Source organism: Solea solea, chromosome 14, assembly GCF_958295425.1.
Source record: "Solea solea chromosome 14, fSolSol10.1, whole genome shotgun sequence".
Lineage (NCBI taxonomy): Eukaryota > Metazoa > Chordata > Actinopteri > Pleuronectiformes > Soleidae > Solea > Solea solea.
Window position 1 is genome coordinate 18317755 of NC_081147.1, and position 23626 is coordinate 18341380.

At 38.9% G+C, this 23626-nt stretch overlaps 5 protein-coding genes across 7 annotated transcripts; all 5 read left to right on the plus strand.

The window, feature by feature from the left end:
- The first annotated feature begins 2628 nt into the window (after window positions 1-2628).
- si:ch1073-303k11.2 (leucine-rich repeat neuronal protein 4) lies at window positions 2629-5239 on the plus strand. Its single transcript, XM_058650054.1, has 2 exons — window positions 2629-2787; window positions 4050-5239. The coding sequence occupies exon 2, from the start codon at window positions 4079-4081 to the stop codon at window positions 4838-4840; it is 762 nt and encodes a 253-aa protein (XP_058506037.1). The 5' UTR covers window positions 2629-2787; window positions 4050-4078; the 3' UTR covers window positions 4841-5239.
- Window positions 5240-5983: 744 nt separating this feature from the next.
- Window positions 5984-9348, plus strand: LOC131472284 (thiosulfate:glutathione sulfurtransferase-like). Of its 3 annotated transcripts, XM_058649285.1 has the most exons (5): window positions 5984-6045; window positions 7454-7549; window positions 8372-8500; window positions 8797-8959; window positions 9119-9348. In XM_058649285.1, the coding sequence occupies exons 1-5, from the start codon at window positions 6033-6035 to the stop codon at window positions 9171-9173; spliced, it is 456 nt and encodes a 151-aa protein (XP_058505268.1). In that variant the 5' UTR covers window positions 5984-6032; the 3' UTR covers window positions 9174-9348. The 3 variants fall into 3 exon arrangements, with proteins under 3 accessions (XP_058505268.1, XP_058505269.1, XP_058505267.1); XM_058649286.1 differs by lacking the exon at window positions 7454-7549 and having other exon boundaries at window positions 5994-6045; XM_058649284.1 differs by lacking the exon at window positions 5984-6045 and having other exon boundaries at window positions 7247-7549.
- Window positions 9349-9419: 71 nt separating this feature from the next.
- LOC131472282 (uncharacterized) lies at window positions 9420-15406 on the plus strand. The gene is made up of 10 exons (XM_058649283.1): window positions 9420-10523; window positions 10670-10793; window positions 11797-11850; window positions 11936-12057; window positions 12172-12255; window positions 12336-12391; window positions 12620-12691; window positions 12902-13060; window positions 13845-13968; window positions 15276-15406. Exons 1-9 carry the CDS (start codon window positions 10503-10505, stop codon window positions 13933-13935), a joined length of 783 nt encoding a protein of 260 aa, XP_058505266.1. The 5' UTR covers window positions 9420-10502; the 3' UTR covers window positions 13936-13968; window positions 15276-15406.
- Window positions 15407-15507: 101 nt separating this feature from the next.
- zgc:195212 (DUF4554 domain-containing protein) lies at window positions 15508-16878 on the plus strand. Its single transcript, XM_058649288.1, has 4 exons — window positions 15508-15684; window positions 15927-16037; window positions 16206-16304; window positions 16420-16878. Exons 1-4 carry the CDS (start codon window positions 15508-15510, stop codon window positions 16471-16473), a joined length of 441 nt encoding a protein of 146 aa, XP_058505271.1. The 3' UTR covers window positions 16474-16878.
- Window positions 16879-17066: 188 nt separating this feature from the next.
- On the plus strand, window positions 17067-23589 carry pola2 (polymerase (DNA directed), alpha 2). Its single transcript, XM_058649278.1, has 18 exons — window positions 17067-17364; window positions 17967-18091; window positions 18229-18314; window positions 18443-18500; window positions 18633-18742; window positions 19058-19257; window positions 19427-19515; window positions 19780-19932; window positions 20335-20397; window positions 20515-20566; window positions 21164-21288; window positions 21451-21489; window positions 21653-21726; window positions 22063-22171; window positions 22336-22442; window positions 22840-22896; window positions 23022-23148; window positions 23255-23589. Exons 1-18 carry the CDS (start codon window positions 17280-17282, stop codon window positions 23405-23407), a joined length of 1812 nt encoding a protein of 603 aa, XP_058505261.1. The 5' UTR covers window positions 17067-17279; the 3' UTR covers window positions 23408-23589.
- Window positions 23590-23626: the final 37 nt, after the last annotated feature.

Here is a 23626-nt window from a genome sequence, read left to right on the forward strand (position 1 = left end):
GATTAAAGCTGTACTCAGAGTTCCTGGATACGGACTGTCTGGTTCAGGAATGAATGTCGAAATGAATCAAGACATCTGCGATAAGTCAAGGTAACCTGTACCACCCAGTTACAGGAGGGGTCAGGGAAACTTATCAGCCCTTTGTTGTAGACGGGGGACAGGCTGGGAGGAAGAGATGGTTGTCTCATGCAGCCAAAACAATTGGAACATTCAAAGTATAAAAAAACCAAAAAAAAACCTGTAGAAATAAGAGATAAGAACAGATAAAAGGATGAAAACACAACGCGTGGAATTAATGTTGAAAGAGTATATGAATTTAAATTTCTGCTTATAACGGATCACAAACGAAACATCATGTAGAACATATGAAGAGAACGTGTGAAAAAATATTGTTATGAGCAAATTAAAGAATCTTCTAGATTTTGCTCACTTTTCAATTATTCTTCCCCTGTTTTACAGAAAAGAGCAGTCAACTTATACTGTAAATAAGCTTGAGGTGAGAGAACAAACTAATAGAATGTACAGTAGCACCTTGTATTTGTACTTCAGTGTATGGAGTAAAACTGTGGAAAAGCGCTGCTCAAATATAAATAAGTTTCAAAAGATTTACTGCATATAGAAGAAATGATGGGATAGAAAGAACTTGAAAATGGAGTGGTGACTTCGGTGTGTCACCATGATTAATTATGACTATTTACACTATGTTATTAGTCAGAAATTGAGGCATGAGGCATTGTTCATATTCCAAAGAAGAGGACACCTTTTTTTGTTGAAAACAAGGGTGGTAAAAATATATATATATATACATTTCTGAGTAAATTGTTGGGTTAGTAGGAAAGCGTGCGGCTTCATCCTCTGGGCACCATGATACCGAAACTAAAGAGTGACACACAGAAGTGTTGTTGGTAACCAAATAATTGTTTTTTGTTTTGTTTTTAAATCACCAAGTAATAGCTTGTTTTACACGATGGGAAAAGTGTGTGGGTATAAGGGGAGATGAATTTCAACTTAATTTCAATTACCAATTCTGATTTAAGAAATATTTATATGTGAAGGTATTAAAGCAATGGTTGCCTATATGGTCACTTGGATATTACTTTGTAAATGACATGGTATTATTATTATAATATTGTCTATTTCCGCGTTATTATTTTTTATTTTCAAGCTGGGAATTGCCTAACAAATTGTATTACCATAATATCACCCTTTTACTATGTTGTTAGTGTACTTTAAGTTTGAGTTGTTCAGTTCATCACATTGTCAGGCTCTTAGCAGCCAAACCAGAAAATGTCACCCTTGAAAACCAAAAGGCGTACAAATTTATAACTGACGTTTGTCACCACTGTCCCCTGCTTTCCCAGCATGGTGAATGTCTGAAGAACGTTCTTCTCAGAATAAATAAGCAGTAGATTTTACACGGAAATGATGACAAAAGAACATCACACATTGTTCACTCATCTCATTTCCCTTCAAGCAAGCCCACATATGTTACAGATTTCAACATGGGAAGGAATCTAAATTGTGAAATTTGTTTACCAAATTGTAGCTCCAGACTTGCTTGGGACTGATCAAAACAAGGAGTTTTGCATGTGTGCGCACAGAGCGGAGACACAGCACTGTTAATAAAAGCGGCACAGAGTTAAAGTTGATCAAAGGTTTTATTTTCTCTCATTTCGGGGTTTTCTCACATACACAAAAAAAGTTTTAGAAACACATCCCTCCATGTTGCTGTGTGTATACACAACCGATACATAAAACTGAACTATTTCCTGGTGTGCCGTTTAAGTGGCAATATATTGTGTCTCTTTGGTGTTTATCACTTGACATGATTTATTAACTCTCAGACCTTATCTTGCATCTGTAAGTGACATTTCTCACAACTTTTGCTTCATGTTGCTGGTTTTGCTCAGAGAAACGTTCACACACGCAAAAGAATGTGACTATTTATTCTTCGAAAAAGCAGAAGTCTCTATGTTTTTGTTCAGGGGTTGTTAGGCTGGAACGCGACGAGGCTCTTTCCCCTGGTACTCTGCCTGTCATCTGTCCTCAATGTGGGTATTTGGAGAAAGAAAGAACTGGCTCGCTTTGCCAGCTTCACCCCATAAAAGGACGGAAAAACTTGAAAGCCTTAATCGTTCTCCTCCAGCTTGTCACCATGGTGGCTCCAAGAGGTGGAAGGCTCTCTAATAAATACACACGCACGCATTCTTCACCCCCTACTCTGACACATAAACACAAGTGTCCTCATGTACCGGTCATTCCATTGCGACACCTGCGGAGTTGAGCAGTCCAAGTCATGAAAAACAGACAACTGCACCTACAGATTACACAAACACATACTGCAACAAGCACCAGCCTGCCTCCTCCTGCTGATGCTCAGATTATTAATATGCTGAACACAGGCACATGATGGTGCCCCCACCCCCCACATCCCACCCCCATTCCCACTCCCCACCACCATTCCACATTCTCACAATAAAAAAAATTCCACACAAAGAAACATAACAGTGCAATGGTGGCTGTTGGGGGGCCCTGTTGTAAGAGCAGCAGGAGGAGGAGGAGGAGGAGGAGGAGGAGGGGGAGGCACAGGGTGAAAAAGGACAGAGTATGAAAGAGTGAAAAGGGGAGGGGACAGGCACAGAGAGGAGAGAAAATAAGGGGGTGTTGAGGAGGAGGAGAGAGTCTGAGGGAAACAACTTAAGACGGTGAGAACTGAGGAGTGAGTGAGCACACTTTGAGAGCGGACAGCGCGGGAACAAGGGAGGAATATTCATCAGCATCAAACAGGTACAGTAAACACTTTGTGTCCAGCAGCATATTCTCGTTTCCAGTCCCTCAGTTAACACATGGATGTGTTTGTGTATTCAGATGGGAACCACAGGAGGGGCCACTGAACAGTGTGCCAAGACAGAGGCGATAGTTTCTGACTTGTTAGAGTTACTTTACGCTCACTGAACTCCATTTGTGGTTCTATTCAGTTCTGCTTTCCCACAGAACTCATCTGGCTTTCTGCCAGGACAAAATGGAAGAGCTGATGAAAGTCACCTCAATAGTTGTATTTTCTTTTTTTTCCTTGCAGCACTCAGTATTTATTTATCTAAAAGTGTTTACAGAATGGAAACTAGAACATTGCCAACATTTGATTACACACAAACACATGGTAGTCATAAACTATATCCCAGGGAAAAAGTATCTTTCTTCTTTTACCGCTCTCTAAAAACTAATTTGGTTTTCCTTTTTTGACAAAGCCAAGAAGACAAGGGGGCAAAATACAGTCTCATTGACCTTATCGAGCATCTTCACTTCCACCACAGATGCCATACTTACTTATATACTTACTTATTTGTAACTAAATTCTGTATTTGTTTCTGTGTTTTGACACAATTATCATCAGCTTCTTGTTTTCAGTTTCTTTATTAAACCTCATTCAAATCAGATATTTTGTATGACTGGACTTGGTAGTCAAGGCTACAAGTGAAAATGATAAACAAATGATGGAACATGATTACACTTTATGTTACAGTACTGTAACAATATGGTGTATGATACTTTTGTTCTAGGGCAGTAATGTAATCATATTTTGTTCCTGAGTAAAAATCAAGTTATGGATTGATAATAATAATAATGTGTGTGGGACATGAGGGTCAACTGTATTATATGGTCATTAGTATCATCACCAAGCTTTTACCTGGGAAACAACATAATTCATTCTTTCAACTTCTTCCGCTTTATCCTCCACACGTGGGGTCGCGGAGGGCGCTTGTGCCAATCCCAGCTGACATAGGGCAAAAGACAGGTTAGAAACAACATCATATTACTGTAAAATGATCTCCTTATTAACAGTGTTACTACCAAGCTGGACATTGCATTAGAAATATTAAATATTATATATTTCTGTTACAAACTTACTACCACGTTTTACTGTACTATATTGGAGACTGCTGCCAACTCATTTCTGTTCTCTGACTTGGTATCTATTTATGGCTGTATTATCTTTGAAATTATCAATATTTTTGTGTTGAAGTCATGGTCATCCTTTCTATCCACAGAGTTGACGTCACAGTGCAAGAGCCCAGCCATGCTTCTTTTTTTTCTGATTGCTTCACCACTCCTCCACTCCCACCTCTTCATCTATGCGGCTTCTACTTCCCCTCCTATCACTCGCCCACGGATCATCTTTATGACTGCCCTGGGCTCAGATAATGAATATAATGATGACGATTACAGTGATGAAAACAACCCTCCCACTGAAGTTGTGTCTTCTGAGAGGATTCCTGACGTCCACCGAGAAACTCAGCTCTGTCAGTACAACCCCTGCTTGGAGAATCAGGAGCCCTGCGAACAGCTTTTAGCGCAGACTGGGTGCCTCTGTCCTGGGGTGAGTGGTCCCGATTTGCCTCCTCAGCCACCGCTCATCCAAACACTGTTGCCAATCAGTGAAGGGGAAAACAAAGGACATATAGAGGTGCAATGGTGCGCTCCATCTTCTGTGGTGTCCGGGTACAGATTGGTGGTTGAGGGAAGAGAAGCCTTGAAGTTTGGAAATACTCAGCGTCGAGGTTTGGTGGGATCTCTGGACGTCGGGACCAAGGTTTGTGTGGAGGCTGTGAACAGTGCAGGATACAGCCCCTCCTCAGAGTTCTCCTGTCAGCGGTATGACCCTCCCAATTCTTCTGACCATAATGTGCTGGCCTGGCTCATAGGTGGAGGAGTCGCCCTGCTTCTGGTTATCATCATAACAGCTGTGATTATGTGGAAGTGTAAAATATGTTTAAAGGGAAAGAGAGATTCCACTGATGGACTAGGGAACCCTTCATACAGCACAGAGGGAACGCTGTAATACAGACAAGCATGGACAATCCATCCCAGTTACAGTCCTAGGGTGGTGTTCTGATTCATTATGGAATCAAAGAAATGTGTTTACTCTCCTGTTTCAGGAGCAGATATGTGAACATAAGAGAAGTGGTGTTTGTGGGATTACACAAACAATGACAAATAATAATAATTGTGTTATCTTGGGTAATAACTGAAGGTTTGTTTGCAGGCAGATTAACCTCTGTAGATTCACTGTAGTGATGTTTTTTAGGATCTAATGTAGCTACTGACTGAGACTTTTGTAATTAACTAAATCTTATTTTAATAAAAAAATAATAAAAAAATATTCTGGTTTCTGAATTCATGTTTTCATCCAAATGGGTTTAACTGGCCTTTATTTTATAAAATAAATTTATTAATATTATTATTGTTGTTGCTGTTGTTCTTGTTGTTATTATTATTGTTGTTATTATTATTATTATTATCATCATCGTCATTATCATTATTTGACCAAGCCATCTTGTTGCACGAGGATCACATTTAACAGAGTTTCAGCCAGACAAAATAACAAATAACAGTAAAAACTATTATTGTGACATAAAATATCATAATTTTTACATTTAAAAGATTTTTTTTAAAACATAAAAGTTAATGCAGTACAAATAATAATAATAGCAACAGTCCAATAATTTACTGTAGTACTAAAGAAAGGTTAGATGCATAGATTTTTACTCATATATAGTGTAAAAAATTGCTTTGAATAAAAGTGTCTGCTAAATGCTTAAATGTAAATACTCACACACTATATTCATCGATATTTCTGTTCAGAAGCATCAAACTATGTTTTATTTATCACTTTTAATATGTAAATAAAAACTGTTAATTTGAAAGGTTTAGGGCTATTGCGACCCCAAGAGAGGGAGAAGCCTTAAGAAGAAAGAATGAAAAAAACTTTACTTACTGAAACAATTACAGCCCTGAATATATAGTAATATGGTAATGTAGTGTGTTTCTGCTTTTACAAAAATAAATCGTCGTCCCCATCTATTTGTTTCTTTCCTGGATTTTATTTTGAAAGTCCCACAAGAAGTTCGTCTAATTGGTTAAGAACTGAAGTCAATCAAACTAAGTCCCGCCTTCTGTAGCTGTCACAACCAATGATTCACATGACAGTATGGGGAAGAAGGAAGTTCAGTTTTAAAGGTTAGAGCAGCGCGATGGCGAACGCAGGTGAGTCTCTTTCCTCTTTCCTCTCTTCACTCACTGAAACAAAAGTAAATTAAGTGATCATTAACTGTACGGCGCCAATGTCCCATAAATGCGGTGAAGAAAGTCGAATTCCCGCTCAAGACGTAATTATCTTAATCTTATCTTATTTGATAGTCATAATAGTGTTTTAATAGTGTTGTTATTGACAGATTCGGTCGCAATGCGGTTCTTTGTTTTTACAACCATGTCGTGTGCGGATATTATAAATAATAAGTGAGAAAGCAATTGCCAGTTTTAAGAATATGGAGCTTTCCGCGTTAATTACAAAAACTACAGGTTCATAATGACTCGGCAGTAAATAAAGGACTCCTCCCTTTGTCCCAGAAGAATAAGCCTGTTAACCCAGGCAACAAACAACAAGCCAGTTCAAGTATTTGGCTCTGAATTGCATCAGGGCAAACTGCAATGTACTTTGATTTAAAATCAAGGTACATTGACACATTAAGACATTAACCACCAAACTCCAATGCAAGAATGAGAACATAGAAATGTTTCCTACATTCCAACGTTTTTATATTGGCAAAAAAAAATATAGAACAATCAAAAATCGAACATATATATGTCATATTGATTTGTTAGGGTCATAACACACAAATATAAGTTTTTGCAGGTTCTCTTTTTAGGACACTGCTCTGACAGCCACTCATTTGCACAGCTTAAACAAATCCTTATTCTGAAACTCAACCATAACCAGAAGGTCCTGAGGAGGTATAGTCGCCACACACTGATACAATGTTTGATAAGAAAGGTATGACAGAAAAAACATCAGAGCAGAAATGCAACCTCACCACCTATGTCAGTGAAATATGCATGCACATCTGATTATATGTATGATTTTTGTCAGTGACTCACATGCAAACAAAATCAAATAGGAGCAAGTCAGATTTGCTCCAGATAGAGCAGTAGGGTCAAGCATACTTACTGCCTCTTTCCCATTCCTTAACCCCCTTTTCTTCCTTGTCTTATTCCACTTATATATTGTTCCCTAAAAGCCTTGTTTTGAATACGTTATTCACTTGGCCACCGAGACTGGTGTGATATTCGGGGGTTTTGGCTCTTAGTGGATATTATTTTTTTCTTGTACTCGTATCCAAAATCCATTTCTTTGACCAATATCACACTGATATTGATACTGCATAAAGTATTGACTCATCCCTACTTTTCACACAGGGATCCTTATTATGGCACATCACAGACTGAGGAGAAACATCTTGTACTGCTATGTTACAGACACCTCTGTGGACACAAAAGTTGTCTGTTTCCCCCTTTAAAATTAAACTTTTTAAGAATTACACTATTGCATGCCCTGTACCATATGCCCTGTATGAGTATATATTTTTGGTAACAAGGGAATTCTTTCTTTTTGTAGTGCTTAAACACTGTGTAGTAGGACTGCGTCTGTTCAGATGGCAGAACCACACAAGAGTGGGAGAACTGGCTGCATTCATGAATACTGGAATAGCTGGTAATGGACAAATGCATGGATATTGATGTTTACACCATGTCCATGCATGAAGAGTAATTCATTTGTAGTCATTTGTGTTTTTTGTCAAAAGTGATACTGAACTGGCAAAGCTCTGACGGCTCGGGTAACTGTCAGTCACCCCACTAACTGGATTTGAGAATTTTGAATCATTTTATTAACTTCACTGTTAAAATACGATTTTTTTTTTTTTTATCTTTCTCTGATTTACTTTCACTCTTCGCTCACCATTTCTTGTTTATTTACACAAAATACGTGAATAAATGTTCTCCTTTTCTTATGTCTGACCCTAAAACTATTCCATTCGTATACCAAAACATGCATTTGAAATGAACACTTCTGTGCTTAGCAAATGTCTTAGACCACCTGTCATTAAAATGAACGAAAACATAAATATTTTAGAAATCTTTCAAAAACTTGATTTAAAACTAAAAATGTTATTACTTATTTGGCAAATAAATAACTAAATTCACCTTTTTAAACCCAAATTTCCCTGCGTGAAAAGGAGAAGAAAAAAGCAACCATTAACTACATCCCTAAACACAAGCTAAATCTGAGTTGGCAGTCATTTTGAATAAATTCTGTTCCACCCCTTGTTAACCAGGCTGTTTGTTTGTGCCTGTGTAAGAATGATGCACCACAAGTATCATGTTACAGTTAGATAGAGTACAACCCATCACATGTTCTAATCCTGTGCCTGACTGTGTTGTCAATCTGTCAATCTGTTTGTGTGTGTGTGTTTTAAGTAATAATGCAGTTTTTATATTGTTTTTATACAAATGGCTTCTCACACTTTATTGCCAGGCAAGAAGGAAATCTCCTATGAGGATCTGAAAGCACTTCTGGCAAAAAGCCAGAATCTCCTCTTGGTCGATGTTCGTTCCCAAGACGAAGTGGATAAAGGACGTATTCCAGGATCCACTCACATCCCGGGTGAGCATCTTCTAAATTCAAATACATAGGGGAAATATTGGCATTGCTTCATCCTGATAGTTGAGTTTTTGTTTTCCCACTCTTGTCTTACTGTTAACACTTATCACACGCACCGTGACTTAAGTGTATTGTTGTATATACTTTGCATGCCAAAGTGTGGAGTGTTGGATAAGCATCAGTGCACTGCAGTTTGGATCTTCAGACGTGGAATGTTTTCCAGTTGTTGTTAATGTTTTATGTCCATCATCTGTTTTATCTTAAAATGTTTCTTCTCTTTCTCCCTTTTATTCATTCAGTTGCTACAGTAAAAGATGCTTTTTCATTGGAGCCAGAAGAGTTCAAGGCCAAGTACGGAGTGACCAAGCCACCACTGGAGACATCAGAGCTGGTGTTTCACTGCCAGATGGGCAGGCGAGGGGCAGCAGCCACAGCTGAGGCCTCTAGCCTAGGATATGTGAAGTAAATAAATAATTTACTATCTTCTTTTACTATACACACGCACGCACAGTCTGTCCTGGTTTTATGCATTGTATTTCCTCTTCATTACTAGCCATAACTATTTAAAGTGATTTTATAATGATGACACTGCTTCTATTCTGTGCCTGTCTTGTGTTTCAGTGCTTGTAATTATTCTGGAGGATATCAGGAGTGGTCCAAGAAAGAGAAGAAGTAATCCAAATTGAAGGAAAGGCTGAGCATATATTTATACAAATAGCAATTGTGAAAGCTTAACAGGAAAAATAAAGAAATATTCTGGTGCCTTATTTGTTATCATGTGATGCCGTTTTGTTTTCATAGTGCATCCTTGTATTTAAAGTGTATGACACAAATAAAAGGTATGATATTTACTCAAAAATTGCATTTATTCGTGTGGCTTATGGGTGGCACTGTGATGCAGTGGTTTATCTAGAGCCAACATGTCCAGGATGTACCATGAATTAATTAATGGATCTTTATTGGGAGCTATATTTTCAGGCATGCAAAATAAGAAACATACTTCCTGTGTAGAAAAAGTTCAGATAACTTGTGTCCTAAAAAAACTTTTTAATTCAGGCAAAATTAATCATTAGTCATTAGGAATTAACATCTACAGGAACCCTTAAAGGGCCTATGTTCATTCATTTGTTTTCAAGCACTTAATCATTCACATGTGGGTCACAGGGTTGCTGGAGCCAATCCCAGCTGACATTGGGCAAAAAGCAGAGTGCACCCTGGACGGGTAGCCAGTCCATCACAGGTCAAACATACAAAGACCTATTGTCAATTTAGAGTGTCCAATTAACCTCTGCATGTTTTGGACTTGTGGGAAGGAATCAGAGAATCTGCCCACACACACATGGTGAGAACATGCATACCTCATTGCTCAGAGGCAACCGTGCTAGCCACGTGCGCCTGTGTGTGGCCCATTCCTGTGTTTATAAATTCAGTATACAAGCAAATTATTGTTGTTGGCAAATTCTTCACACTCTAGGTCATTTGACCTACAACATTTAGACCAAATTAGACTTTTCTAGGTATGTTGACAAAAATGTGCTTAATTACAAAGATACGATCCAATGTTTTGATTCACAGGTGGCTTATATACGTCCCTGACTACACACTACACTTATTAGTACATTTTCTTAAGAGCTGTGTTAATGTTTTATTTTTTCCAACTGGTTTTGTCATTGTCATTTTCATGATAACACATGTTTTGCCTGTTGATTGCTTTAATTTAGGTTCTAATCTATATTCATGTTTGGATTATGTTTCAGACAAAACCACCATCACGAGACAGTTGTATTACAAAGCAGATGTTAAATAACCAAATTAGGAATCCAGATGATGTTAATGAATAATGAAAATATCTTATTTTCTGCACAATTTAAAGAACAGTAAATTACTACTGACACGTGAACGCATCATTAGTGACGAAGTAATAAGACCTGCCATTACGTTTAATTAAGAAGCTACTTTTCCTCGTTATACTGAAAAAGTGTTTTCACAGCTGTTGAACAGTATAATGTTCAGAGCAATACATCGGGTAATGGTCTAAATCAGTGCTATTTTTGCTAGAAACGCTTCGAATATTGTTATTTTATAGATGGTGACTGTTATTGTTGGGAGTTTTTAAGCTAACTAGCATAGCGCTTGCTAACTCCATGGTGATTGTGTGATATTTAATTGCAGGTGTTGAGGCTGATCATGTTCATGGGAAAACAGAGTCAGCTTCGTAGTTTAAAGTCTGCAGGGGGGTTAATGTGTCTTCTGTGGACTGAAGATGGATGCTGTGCCCAAATTGTAAACTGCACTGGTGAGCTTTTTTCCTCCCAATAATATATTTTTCAATTCCAAAAGTCAATCATACGTTGTAAAATTTACACACGAAGACATAGCTTTACAAAAAAACAGACAGAGGAAAAACAGGACAAAGAACAAAAAACAAACACCACATAATTAATCCAAACCATCTACAGATTTACAGCATCACATAACATTGATATTATACAAGAAAGGTACTGAACAAAGGTAGCCAGGTTAACCCCCAGGCTTCACTTTCATTCAATCATTAGAGGTCATTAGACGACAAAAATGTCCATTTCCAAAAAGACATTTTTGTCCTTCCTATATTTGACATATTCAAGACTGACTTCGAAAAAACATAATATAATCCACCAGCCACCCGACATTTTGTTCTCAAGAGTATGGTAAATTATGTGGTATGTGGTTCTGTTTTGCTGGCAAAAAGCCAGTGTGGCGTTAAAGCACATAGTAGTATGTCCCTTGATAAACTGGTTAAACAATGTCAGTGTCTAACAGCGTTGCACCCAAGTGAGCAGTTGGGTTCAAAACATCTGTAACATGGTGAAAACAAGTGTTTTTGTAGTCCAAAAAAGAGAAAAGAATATTGTATTTATCCGAGATGCCTCTATAGCACCATGTTGGATTACTGCAACTGCTTTGACCGTGTAAATGCCAGTTTAACCCCACACTTCACATTACAAATAGTCCCAATGTCGAATGTCAGACCTATAAAAAAGTTGTTTTAATGTATTATTTGTACGTCATCTTATCTTTTGTAATCCTTTTTCCTTTTTTTGGCTTGTGTAACCCTTCTTTATTTTTAAGCACCATGGCTCAACTTTTTAATGTGTTATATAAATAAATATGACTTAACTTGACAATACTTTCAGAGTTATGTCTGTGCTGTTGTACATGTTTTTTTTTTTTAAACCAGGTAAAATAGTTTCTGTAGGTGAGACTTGCAGTAACAAACTGCATAGGGTTGTAACCGTATATTTCTATGTATTGTGTAGTGGCAGCTGCTGGTCCCTGGTTCAAAGGGATTCAAATGAAAGAACTCCAGACTGGTATGGGCATACACATTTCACCTACATACTGTACATCTACAGCTGTCTATTGTGTTTACAATATAACCTATTTTTATTACATTAGTCTTTGCAGACATGAAGGAGAGCAGGTTTCCCTGCACATGTCTGTGTCCTGATCCTGACCCTGAGGAGCTGTGTGCCTTCACTGAACTGTATGGCTCACTCAAAGTACTTGTGTCCTTTCAGGTACTAACATTTGTGATCATCCCAACATTATATAGAAGAGGCTAAGCATTGTCTTGATAAATGATCACAGTGTGAATGACTTGTTCTCTCTGCTTACCTCTTTGCACTTTACAGATGAAAGAGGCAAGTATATTCAGCCCAGAGTGGCAAGCTCATATAGAGACGTTCCTACGCATGTTCAGTTTGGCCAATGCAGGGGTAGAGAAGTTTTCACCTTTCCTATTCAGTTCTGTGTAAACTGGTAAGCAAGAAAATTACTTCTTTTTATTTTTTCACAGATTAAAATCCACCTCAAATTCAAATTTAACCAGCAGACCACCCAGCCAGAATTCAGGTAAAACTGGAAGAATCCAGGGAAAATGATAAAGCTTATGGGTTACAGTAATGAGCTAATTCATGTTTGGCTTTAGGAGTTACAAGGTTGTACGAGCCTCAAATGTAAAATTTCACTGCAAAAGTTCATCTCTCTCAGGGGTGCGGAAGTGTATTACTTGAAATGGCCAAAAGCAATAGAAATCTCTGTTTTAATGATTTACTAACGTTGCATATCTATCCTTTTCAGAGTGAAAAACAAAATTAAAGTTGCACAGGCAGGAGACGTTTCATTGATTTTGGATGTCACCTGTAATATACAGTCAGTAATGCTGTTTTTAATCATATTTAGTATATATAATAGTGTAGTTGTTTGTGTTCAGCAATGTTATTTTATTTTTAGGAAGAATATTAATCTGTAACAAAAACATGTTTTATTCTCATAAATTAGTGCCACAGTTTGTGAATACTGCTCTATATTCGATATGCATGCTTTTGTCCGTAGTTCATGATGATATTCTTTGCTTTTAAGGCCTCCAGAGTGGGTGAAGAAGGGATGTTGGTGTGAGGGAGGACACCCGGTCCTTGGAGGCAGGCTTCCTCTAAGTATCCCACCTCAAGCCATGGATCGGGGCCTGTACGGGGAGCTCAGCATCCAGCCTGTCACACTCCTTAGGCCCTGTGTGCTACAGTATCCCAATCTACAAACCCAACTCACTCACATACAAATATCCTTTGCTGATTTTATCATTATTCTGGTTGTGGTAGTCTGGAACAGATTTTCTAGACAGCACTGTGGACAGCTGCCTCTGGTTTGTGTATCTGCTCTTTGCTGGTTAATCTTTTTTAATTCTTCCGTGTGCACCTTTTACAGCTAAGTGTGAAATCTCTTAGTCGGTTACTGTGAGTGTTTTACACATGTGAGCTTCAGTGGTGGATAATGCATGAAAATAACTAGTTTGATGTTAAAGATTTGTTGTCAAACTGCAAGTAAAGTTGGTTTAGAACAGCTAAGTAAAAAAGACACAGTGAAGCGAGAGGAGAGGCACATGGGAATGTGCTCATATTCACCCAATCTCTCCTGGGAGACCTTGTTGTGTAACCAATAAAAATTTGAGTTTGAAAAAGAAACTGTAAAGCAGCACAGATGTTCTCCTCTGTGTAGCAGTTTTAAGGAAATTACAGAACCAGTCAGATATAGTCCTTCAAATGTCAGACAGTTGCCGGCAGGAGGCAGAGTATATCAGCTGCTTTAAATGGAGTGAAATTAAACCATAAGGTAGATTGTACTATAATGTAGCAGTAATGTGGGGACTGTCACACAATCTCATTTTACTAGATTGCCTACATTCCAGTACTCACTTTGGGTGAGGAGGTCAGACATCTGGTAGAAACAACTGTGTTTCCATGTAGACTCATTGGTGGTTATTGTGGCGTCTGGTTATGATTAGTCTTCCTTGACTTTACGTGTCCAGGTTGTGGTTTACAGCCCCAGTAATGTTCCTATTACATGCCCCTCCACTTTCCTCCAGAACCTTCCTGCTCATCTGGACTATGAAGACCTGAGTCTGCACAGCTTTCACAGCTCCTCTTTCAAAGGTCCACAGCAACCACTGATGAGAACAACACACCAGGCCAGGATACATTACATTAGAGGGAATTTAAAGGCCACTTTTTAGACGGGTATAATTTGAGAAGGTCCAAATTCCAGGATATTTAGCCCTGTTTTGAAAAGTAACCCAAGTTAGTGAAGTCTGAGTTGTAGAAGACAATTTTCCACCACCTGGGTCGTATTTAGAGAATGTGCAAACAGCCCTGGCCCAGAGCGGCATATAAAAAAGTTAATGAATCACAAAGAGCCTATAATTTGAATCAGAGGAATAAAACAAAACTAAACAATGGAAGAAGACAAGAAGAAGAATGCACACAGAACGCAACAAAAAAAACTTAAAGTGACAGCGCTCAAAGAGAGTTTTTCCATTTGGTGACAAATAACACGTCCGGGATCCAGCAATAAAATGTGGCTTGTTAAATGTCACAACCATTTACAAACCTGTTTCCTGTAATATACATTTAGTTCTGATAAAGTCAAAGTCTTGTATCACAGAATCATTCTCACAGCACACAATTGCTTTGTGGAATTCGGGGTGAAGGAAAGGTTTGCTGTGAGTATGCTTTTTTGCTGGAGGCTCTGGTTCCCATCCTGATTTAAACAAACGAAAAAAAAGGATTGTTTTCTCTTGACATTAACTAAGTGGATTTGTTTGCCAAAAACAAATACAAACTATAGCACAATTATGCTTTATAAGAATAATGTTTATATCTTATTATAGAATGTCAGCATTTTTTATTCATTTTTAATGAACACTAAATACAAAGTATGTCTTCAATTATGTTAAAATCATCTTGACTAGTGTTAGGAAATATACTATACTACCATAAATCAAGATTGAGGAATGTAAGCGACACTAAATTAAGGAAACTGAGCTTAATCATCATGGCATAATTACTGTCTGGTTCAGATAATATGATAAAATGTGTTGTGAAACATTTGTGTGCAGTTAATTTTAATTGTGTGTCTCACTGTTTTCCTGGGAACTGCTGTAAATCAGAAACATGAGCAAATGCGCTGGGTAATTACAAGAATCTCATTTATTCAAAATATACAACAAAAATTTAAAGACAGTGCTTGAGTGAAATTACTCTATTCTGGCATTAAAGTATCTATCTGTTAAACCATGTGTGAGAAACAATAATCTGCCCAACCCAGAGGTGTGTCTCCCATGTGTTGTGATTGCGCCAGTGTGGACTTGCAATGTTTTAATGATTTAAAGAGAGTCATGTCTTTCCTCCTATTTCCTCCTCATATTTTCCAAAGTAAATAATGGTTTAATTTCCTTCTGCAGATCTTGGGCTCAAAGGTGGCACTGTGTATGCAGTAGAGCAAGACAACTGGGAGGGGGAGTCAAGTCTTCCTACAATGCAGCAGAGTCTCCTGCTTTTCCTCTTCCTGCAGCACACCGACCCTTTCACCTCTCAGCTGTCTGATGTTTTGGGTTAGGAAACTGCATCACGTAGAGTCACAAAGCACTGGGCTGCAAATAGTCCCGCTTCTCTATTTTTCTACAACAGCTAACAATGTGTTACTATTTCAGCCACAGTGTTAACTGGTATGTCTGTGATCAACTCACAGCCACTGAGGAGCTGATAGAGTACCACCTGGAGGATATTCTAAGCAACAACAGTCAGGCAGTCACAACGGCCCTGCAGACTGAGCTGAAGAACACACTGAAAGCTGAACATCACAGAAAGAAGGCAAGTCTGAGATACAAACACAGCTGGAACAGTTATTTGATGAATCATCTAACAGGAAATAAATCAGCAACAGTTTGGTCAAAAACTTTGCTGTCAAACCATGCTTCTTTCCACCTTCTCACATCATACTGCTTTTGCCTGTTTTTGTTCACCTTGGATGCTCAACACAGACTTTATATATCATTGCATTTTCTGTGCTACTAAATAATAATTTAATGGTGTGTTTTGGTGTAAAATCTCAGGGCAAAGAGAAGTTGGGTTCAGGCCTTCAGGTGATTCTCAGTTCGTCGATCTGTATTGTGAGCTGCAGTAGTAACATGGACTTCAGAAATGCCTGTCTGAACAGCATGAAGGTGTGGGGAAATCATTTTACAAATATGTATAGATATTTTTATTAAGATCCCACAATAAGAACAAGACACAATTGTTAACACTGCAAATATGTCCATTACAACGAAGTCAAGTTGAACATGTCACACACAATACATCAGCTATGTATACATAATGTATGTGCTCATCAGGTGCGTGACACTCATGAATTGTCGGCCTCTCTTTGTGAGTCTCTGAGGAGTGTGACATCATGGAAATTCACTCCAAAGAGCAGGTGCTACTCTGCTCAGGTGAGTGGGATGTTTGTTCACTGCCACCAATCCGTTCCTGTAGCAACACTTTATAACTGTGCAGTGTTTCATCTTGTGCTATAATCTAACGTGACATTCATCATTGCTTCCACAGATGGAAGAACAGCCTGAGGGTGATGGTCCCACCGGAGCAGAACCAGAAATCTGAGACTGTCTGTTTGTCTTTAAATAGATCTGAGCTACTGCTGTGGAAGCCGTTAACAGTAGAGAGAATATCCATACATTTAAATGTGTGTGTGTGTCACCAGTGCATGTTTATATATGCTCTGGTGATAGAAAGAACTACTTATTTAAACGTTATTTATCAAAACACTTTGTTAGAGAATGGAGATGAATATCAGGGTGCAACTAATGAATATTTTCAGTATCAATGAAAATCCTGCTGTACCAGATGGCATCTAGTTTTGTTTAAACAATACCCCAAGATCCATGACTTTTAGTTAATAGGTATATTCATTGTTTGTAAACTTGACAGAAGTTGTGAACATATTTAGATTAAATTATTTGACCAATGTTTGAGGCCTGGTTATCTTTATCGAACTAAAATGTTAGATATTTACTGTAGGTGCGTATTAGCGAAAACAAACAGAACATAATAGCAACTATAAAAAAAAAAAAAAATTCTCGCTGTGTCCACAAGATGACGGTAGATTTTTTATTTTGTAGCACTTCCGCCTTTTTTTTCACCCACACTGACGTAGCTTCCGGCCGCCAACAGCTATTGCACTTTTTCGCGGTAAAATGAAATGCGGCTGTAATGTTTATCCGGTTTAAACAGAGTTAGCCCATCGTCCACTACACTAACTCGGAGATAATCTGCTGTAACTCGTGTTTAGAAAACGCGTCGTAGAGAGACTTGGCTCGTCGTTATTGTTATGAAGTGACAGGAAAAGCTGACGTTACACTGGACCTGACGTTAGATTGCCTCCGTATTGAAAATAAAGCTTTAAAACAATGGCGCTGGTCAACGCACAAACCCTGAAATCTGAGTTGGAAATGTTCGACGTTCCCTGTCAGGACGAGATTGTCCTGGATAAGAGTAAGTAGCTAACAAATGCTAATTGTTTTGATCTCTGGCCAAGACTAGCAGGTCAGTTCCTCAATAGCCATTCAAAGTTATAACGTATATCTAACTGTGCTTTGGTTGCTTTCAAACATCTAAAATCGACACTTGACAGATGATGGATTTCAATCATAGTTTTCGCATATATTAAAAGCAAGCAGTTATGTGCAATGTCCCAAAGTGTCCTCCCACATACAACAGTGTCTGTGCTCTATGTTTATAGTCTGAGTTCAGGCTGGGCAATATTTCAATAACTAAGTAATAGCAATATTAACTTTGTTTATTTTCAGTGTAACAAATGTTCAGTGAGTGATAACACATAATTAATAACTAATAAATGTTTTGCCTCAGATTTATGAAGTTGGTTTTGTTTTCTGACCAGTAAGAATTTTGCAATCACAAAACCTCAAACTGATGGTGTTTTTAAATGTCTTGTTTAAATACACATTTGTAATCATCCTTTGATTTATTGTACTGGTGTCAGTTCTTGTTCTATTGCAGAATTTTGTTGCCATGGTGTGTTTGCAGTTTTCTTTACCTTTTCTTGTTCTTCTTCCTTACCGTCTCGTCTCCATCAGTGGTGGAGCAGTGCATTTGTAGCAGAATACAGGCAGATGAAATGGTGCTGGAGTGGGTCGCGTACAGCTCCACGAAAAATGGGTTAAAACTCAGCATGGACACACTTGAACAGTTCGAACATGAGGTGACAGGCCCACACTGATTGTGCTTGTAGTTTCCATTTCACCACAATATTTCGAGACTCTGTATTTATATTTGTGTGTGGTTGTAACCTGTCCAGTTAAAAAAATGTTTTACTGTGTGTATCTAACTTATTTGCAGGTGTTGAACAAGAAAAAATCAAAACCAAGCTTCAGAAAAGATGACACTCATAATAGAACCAGAGACATCCACTCGCTGCAGGAACTGTATCCTCGATATTAACCTCTCAGATTAAAAGCATCGACTGGACTTTCCAGCATTTCCTCCCTCTGAGATATAACGGTTTTCTGTGATGAGTGTCATTGTGTGTCACACCTTAACACTGTTCATTCAGAATCAAAGCTGAAGAAGAGGAGGATAATCTTCTAGATTCCTACTCTACTCCTGCGAAGGTAAATTTGGCAAAACCTTAATTCTTACAGACCAAACCTTTTCTTTCCTCTTAAGGTCTGCACTTAAAACCAAGAGGAATGAGTACAGGTGTGACTCTCGTGCTGTCACTTTGTGTGTGTGTGTGTGTGCAGGGTTCTCAGAAACGAGCACTGACCACTCCTGAACACCCCCAGTCAAAGAGAAGTGCAGCTCTGCTGGCCAGCCCTGGTCTGCTGCTGTCTCCTGCCAGCTTTTCTCCCAGGTATTTAGCAGTGCATCTGTTGGAGACTAGACAAATCTCAACAAACGCATTGTGTTTCTTGCTGTTCATGTGGGTTCACTGTAAAGAAAGTGCATGGTTTTAATTTAGATATTTAGATAATCGTCTTCATTACTTTTTACAGATAAAAAATGTCATTTTTGTCATCAGACATGGGTCCTAAAAAATGAATGTGTGGTTTGATTTTTATTTATTTAAAAAAGGCACAGAACTTAAATGAAGCCCTTTTTTCAGTTAAGTTTTCAGATTTTTTTCACAATTTCACTTATGGATCACCCGATTCGTCTTTATCTGCAGTGCAACTCCTTCACAGAAGTACAGCCAGCGAGGAGGGAAAGGGGAGGTGGTGGTAACGTTTGGCGCTGTGCAGGGAACCCGCTGGGTTGGCAAAAGGTCTCCAGGTGCAGACGTCCCACTGGAGCTCCTGGAAGGTTCTGAAGACTCGCTCAGCTGCAGCTACAAGTACATGTTCCAGAGGCTGCGAGATGTGCGAAATGGTATGCTGCTGTACGCACGACTTCAGGGGAAAAATCCCCTAAATGTATCCACATATGTGCATATTATTGTACATCCAGTACAATAAGTAATTTAAAGTCCAGAAGAGATAAATGATGATAGAAAAAAAATTACCCAGAACTTGTAATATGTTGCATCTCTTTTACCTAGTGTTGACAGAGAAGATAGAAGAGCTGGGAGAGAGTCTCAAGTCTCATTTCAGCATCGAAGAGTTCTCTCCTGTCTCACTGCCTGCACAGGTAAAATCCATCAACTCTATAAACCCATAGTCTACAAAAGCTTCAAATTGATTTACTATTGTTGAATTTCATCACATTAATCTACAGGTATATTAATGTGAACTACTTGACTGCTGAAATTAGCTTTTTAATGCTATATTCGAATAACATTATACATTAAACTGTAAAATGTTCTATGTGTTTTTAAGGCTGTTGTAGACAACAGATTCTCGTATAATTCACCCGATCACTCTATTTGGTGTGTTTTTGTCTCTCCTCTTGTAGGACGGTATAACCGTGTTGGGTCAGGTGTGCTGTGACAGTAATGGCAAACTAAACGCACAGTCCATTCTGTTGGAGGCTGGGCCTGAGCAAGGTGGTCAGCAAGTACCCGTTGACATATCAGAGCTCAACGCTTACTCCCTGTTTCCTGGTCAGGTACGCAGGAGGACAGATCAAGATACAAATGGGTCTTCTGTCCTTTTATCTCCATAAGAAACACATTATTGACATTGATTGAATCAAGTGTCTCTTCTCTGCATTATTCTCTGGTGTCTGTTTTGTGTTGCATCTTCTAATAACTTGAGTCACCAAAGAACAACACACACACAATGGTGGGTCCTCCTTTGCCTGTGCACTGAGCTTTGTGTGCAGCAGGTTATATGACCACCAAGAGTAACAGAGAATGCCAAAGACGTGGGCTTGAGACTTGCCCAGTGTCTGACCGAGAACTCTGACAAAGAAACATCTATAATTGTCTGCTTACAATGTATGAACTGAACTACTGTGCAGGAAACATTTATGTCAGAGTACAGATGTGTTTGTTCTTTCTTTTCCCAGGTGGTGGTGATGGAGGGGATGAACACAACAGGAAGAAAACTCATGGCTTCCAAACTGTTTGAGGTCAGTGACAAGTCAACAAGGGCTGATACATAAATAATCAAAAGATGATTTTTAAAACAACATTTACTCAAATTGCTGTTTTATAAGTAATTATATAATGTGCCCACCCTGTTTTAGGGAGTCCCTCTTCCATTCTACACTCCTGAGATAAAAATGGAGATGGATGAAGGTAAGGAATGTGTTGGTTTAGTCACTTTACAGAAATATGATTTACTAACCACCTTGCCGAATTCAACTGATTAAAACAGTTGCCAGATTTCAAATCATGTAAAATTCTGCACGGCACCTCAGTGTCACGCACGCAGACAAAAGCAGCTCAACGTTGCCGTTTGTTAGTGTTTGTAAAGAATATTAATGTAAATGCTCCAGGATCAAACCACTGTTTGCTTAACAAACATGCAGAGGAGCAACAATTTCACCATTTTGATCCCTGTTTAACAACATATTCAACATGAATACAGAGCTGGTTTAACTACAGTTCTCTCTAAATTACGTGGCATAGCTTTAGTTGGAGTTTACACAATGGATAAACCGCTGATAAAGCACACTGAGGGTTTTAATATTGCTACAGGGTTTGAGACGGAGTATGGCATCAAGCCATATTTTAGATACACCTAAAAATTGGAATTATTTTCGAAAATTCCGTAGCCACTATTTTCTAACATCTATAAGATGTGAAGAAAAGAAATCTGCATTTACTTTACTAAGCGTCACTGCAGTCTGCACATGTTTTCATATCAACTAAGACGCTCGTAATTGTATGCAGTTGCAGAGCCAGTGAATGTGCTTGTGGCCTGTGGACCATACACACCTTCTAACACCCTGACCTTCGACCCTCTGCTCGACCTAATCACCGTGATTGTCAGGGATCGTCCTGATGTCTGTCTGCTGGTATAGTAACTTTTATTTTTGACAGATGGTCTCTGTTTGTGGCTGGGTGCACACAGTTGTTCATAGAAACCCCTTGGTCAGTAGTTTAGTGTCCATATATGGATACACAAAATCCTCTGAATCTGTTACATGTGTGTTACCTACTTTTCCCTTCTTCTCTAGCTGGGCCCATTTGTCGATTCCAAACATGAACAAATTGAGGTATGTTTAACAGTGGATGTGATCAGAAATCTGAATTACTCTATTCAAGCATGTTAATTGGTCATTTTTTGAGCTTTCAGTCTGGAATTATGTGGTTATGTGATTTTTAAGTTAGTTTTACATGACCATACAGTATGTGAGCATCTCTCTGTTTCTTCAACAGAAAGCTCAAGTAACGGAGACGTTTGAGGCTATTTTCTCAAGATGTATTGAAAGCATCGTGGATGGAACCAAAAGGTATGTCTCATATCTGACTCTGAGTACCTTTACACCCTGTTCAGGCCTGGTATTAACGTCTGTATACAATACTGAGTGATCAGATTACAGATAATACTAAGACTGTCCTGGATGCGTCCCCACTGTTTTATTCTTTCACACCTATCAGCCCTTATACATTATTTTATTTGCAGTTACTGCCGCAATATTAACCCCGGTCACCACGGTTGTTCATTGAGGGGGGATGTTAATGCCAGGTCTGAACAGGGCCTTAAAGAACTACATTTTCCCTTATGCTACTTTGCATTGCGCTTTAATCAGAAACCCTAACAAAGCCTTGTGTTTTCATTTGTCCAGTGTGGGCTGTCGTCTAGTGTTTGTGCCCTCACAGAGAGACATCCACCACCATTTCATCTACCCACAGCCTCCCTTTACACTGCCAAACCTCAGCAAAGACCAGGCCAAGGTCAGAGACACACACACACACACACGACTGTAGGATGTCATATGCAAACTAAACAAACTGCTTGTTTTTGTGGATTGCTTCAGGGCTTTTAGTCAGCACCTTTCAGACAAGTTGTCAGTGCAAATGTGCAGTTACATGATCAGTGTCATCTTGATACTTTTCAGCGTGTCTCCCTGGTCCCCGACCCCTGCACCCTGCTGATTGACGGCGTGACCTTTGGTCTGACGTCCACTGACATCCTGTTCCACATGGGTGCAGAGGAAATAAGCTGGTGAGGAGGAGCATTACATGCTGTTACGTCAATGTGTGATTTTCCATGTACCATCATTCAACAGCTGAGCTCAGTTACTCACTTACAAACTTACTTACTGTTTAAAACCATAGACTGTATGTGAAAATGGACATTATCTTCTGAGCCACCAGGGGGCAACTCCCCTACTTGCAAAAAGAGATTGAATGGATGTCCATGGGAAAATCAGCCTCTCACTTGATTAATTATGTCAGTAAACATTTTCATGAGGAGTTAATGGTCTCAAAAAAGGTAGTTTAAATCAAGTTTAAGATCATTACCAAGTACCAAGTTCAGTACCTAACCCTAGTTTCACGTACAGTAACACATGCACTAAACTTCTCTCTCATATGTACAAATACTGTGATTTGTGATGCAGTGGCACTGGATCGGACAGATTTTCCCGCATTCTGAAACACATTCTGACCCAGAGAAGGTAGGTGTCTTGAAAGAGTTCACTTGCTGTGTTATTGTACTTATTTGTGTTATTGTCTATATGTTTTAGTGTCTATATTTGATTACTCACAGCATTAACAACCTTGTTAATGTGTTGACATTAAGTTACTACCCGCTGTTCCCGCCCGTGGAAGACGTCAACATGGACTATGAAAAGTTTCAGTGCTTTGCTCAGATGCCGCTCACCCCCGACGTTCTCATCATTCCCTCTGAGCTGCGTTACTTTGTGAAGGTGCAGAGCATTTGCATGAAGTCCACATTTACAAGACAAACAACGAGGGAGTGTTTGTTGATTATTCAAATGATCATTTTAAAACCATGTCTTCATTTCTCCTCAGGACGTAGTCGGCTGTGTTTGTGTCAATCCTGGACGTCTGACCAAAGGTCAAGTGGGCGGGACGTACAGCAGACTGCTCATCCACCGCAGCACTGCATCAGAGGACGGGAAGAGAGAGAGCCCCTGTTTGGCTGCTCAGGTGGTAAAAATCTAAAGACTCAAATTTCACAGTCCCCAGAAGTGACCTGATTTAACCTGGACCAGTTTGAAAGCAGATTTTCATGCTGCTCTTTGACCAGAGACACTTTATTGGTCACCTCATGAGACCAATTGTTCTTTGGTTGGAAAGATGACAGTGGTAATTATCTCTTAAATAAATTATTGTCACCATTTGTACTTATTTGTGTACTCTGCGCTTTCTTTTCTGCTTGTA

Bases quoted from the DNA above. Each gene is read 5' to 3' on its own strand.
- si:ch1073-303k11.2 (XM_058650054.1), top strand. From the start codon at position 4,079: ATGCTTCTTTTTTTTCTGATTGCTTCACCACTCCTCCACTCCCACCTC.
- LOC131472284 (XM_058649284.1), top strand. From the start codon at position 7,306: ATGTTACAGACACCTCTGTGGACACAAAAGTTGTCTGTTTCCCCCTTT. The intron at 7,550-8,371 runs GTAATGGACAAA...CTTTATTGCCAG, and splicing joins CATGAATACTGGAATAGCTG to GCAAGAAGGAAATCTCCTAT. The intron at 8,501-8,796 runs GTGAGCATCTTC...TTATTCATTCAG, and splicing joins AGGATCCACTCACATCCCGG to TTGCTACAGTAAAAGATGCT.
- LOC131472282 (XM_058649283.1), top strand. From the start codon at position 10,503: ATGTTCAGAGCAATACATCGG. The intron at 12,058-12,171 runs GTACTAACATTT...TGCACTTTACAG, and splicing joins AAGTACTTGTGTCCTTTCAG to ATGAAAGAGGCAAGTATATT. The intron at 12,692-12,901 runs GTCAGTAATGCT...TTTGCTTTTAAG, and splicing joins GATGTCACCTGTAATATACA to GCCTCCAGAGTGGGTGAAGA.
- zgc:195212 (XM_058649288.1), top strand. From the start codon at position 15,508: ATGTGTTACTATTTCAGCCACAGTGTTAACTGGTATGTCTGTGATCAA. The intron at 15,685-15,926 runs GCAAGTCTGAGA...GTAAAATCTCAG, and splicing joins CTGAACATCACAGAAAGAAG to GGCAAAGAGAAGTTGGGTTC. The intron at 16,305-16,419 runs GTGAGTGGGATG...TTGCTTCCACAG, and splicing joins GCAGGTGCTACTCTGCTCAG to ATGGAAGAACAGCCTGAGGG.
- pola2 (XM_058649278.1), top strand. From the start codon at position 17,280: ATGGCGCTGGTCAACGCACAAACCCTGAAATCTGAGTTGGAAATGTTC. The intron at 18,743-19,057 runs GTATTTAGCAGT...CTTTATCTGCAG, and splicing joins CCTGCCAGCTTTTCTCCCAG to TGCAACTCCTTCACAGAAGT. The intron at 22,897-23,021 runs GTAGGTGTCTTG...GTTGACATTAAG, and splicing joins CACATTCTGACCCAGAGAAG to TTACTACCCGCTGTTCCCGC.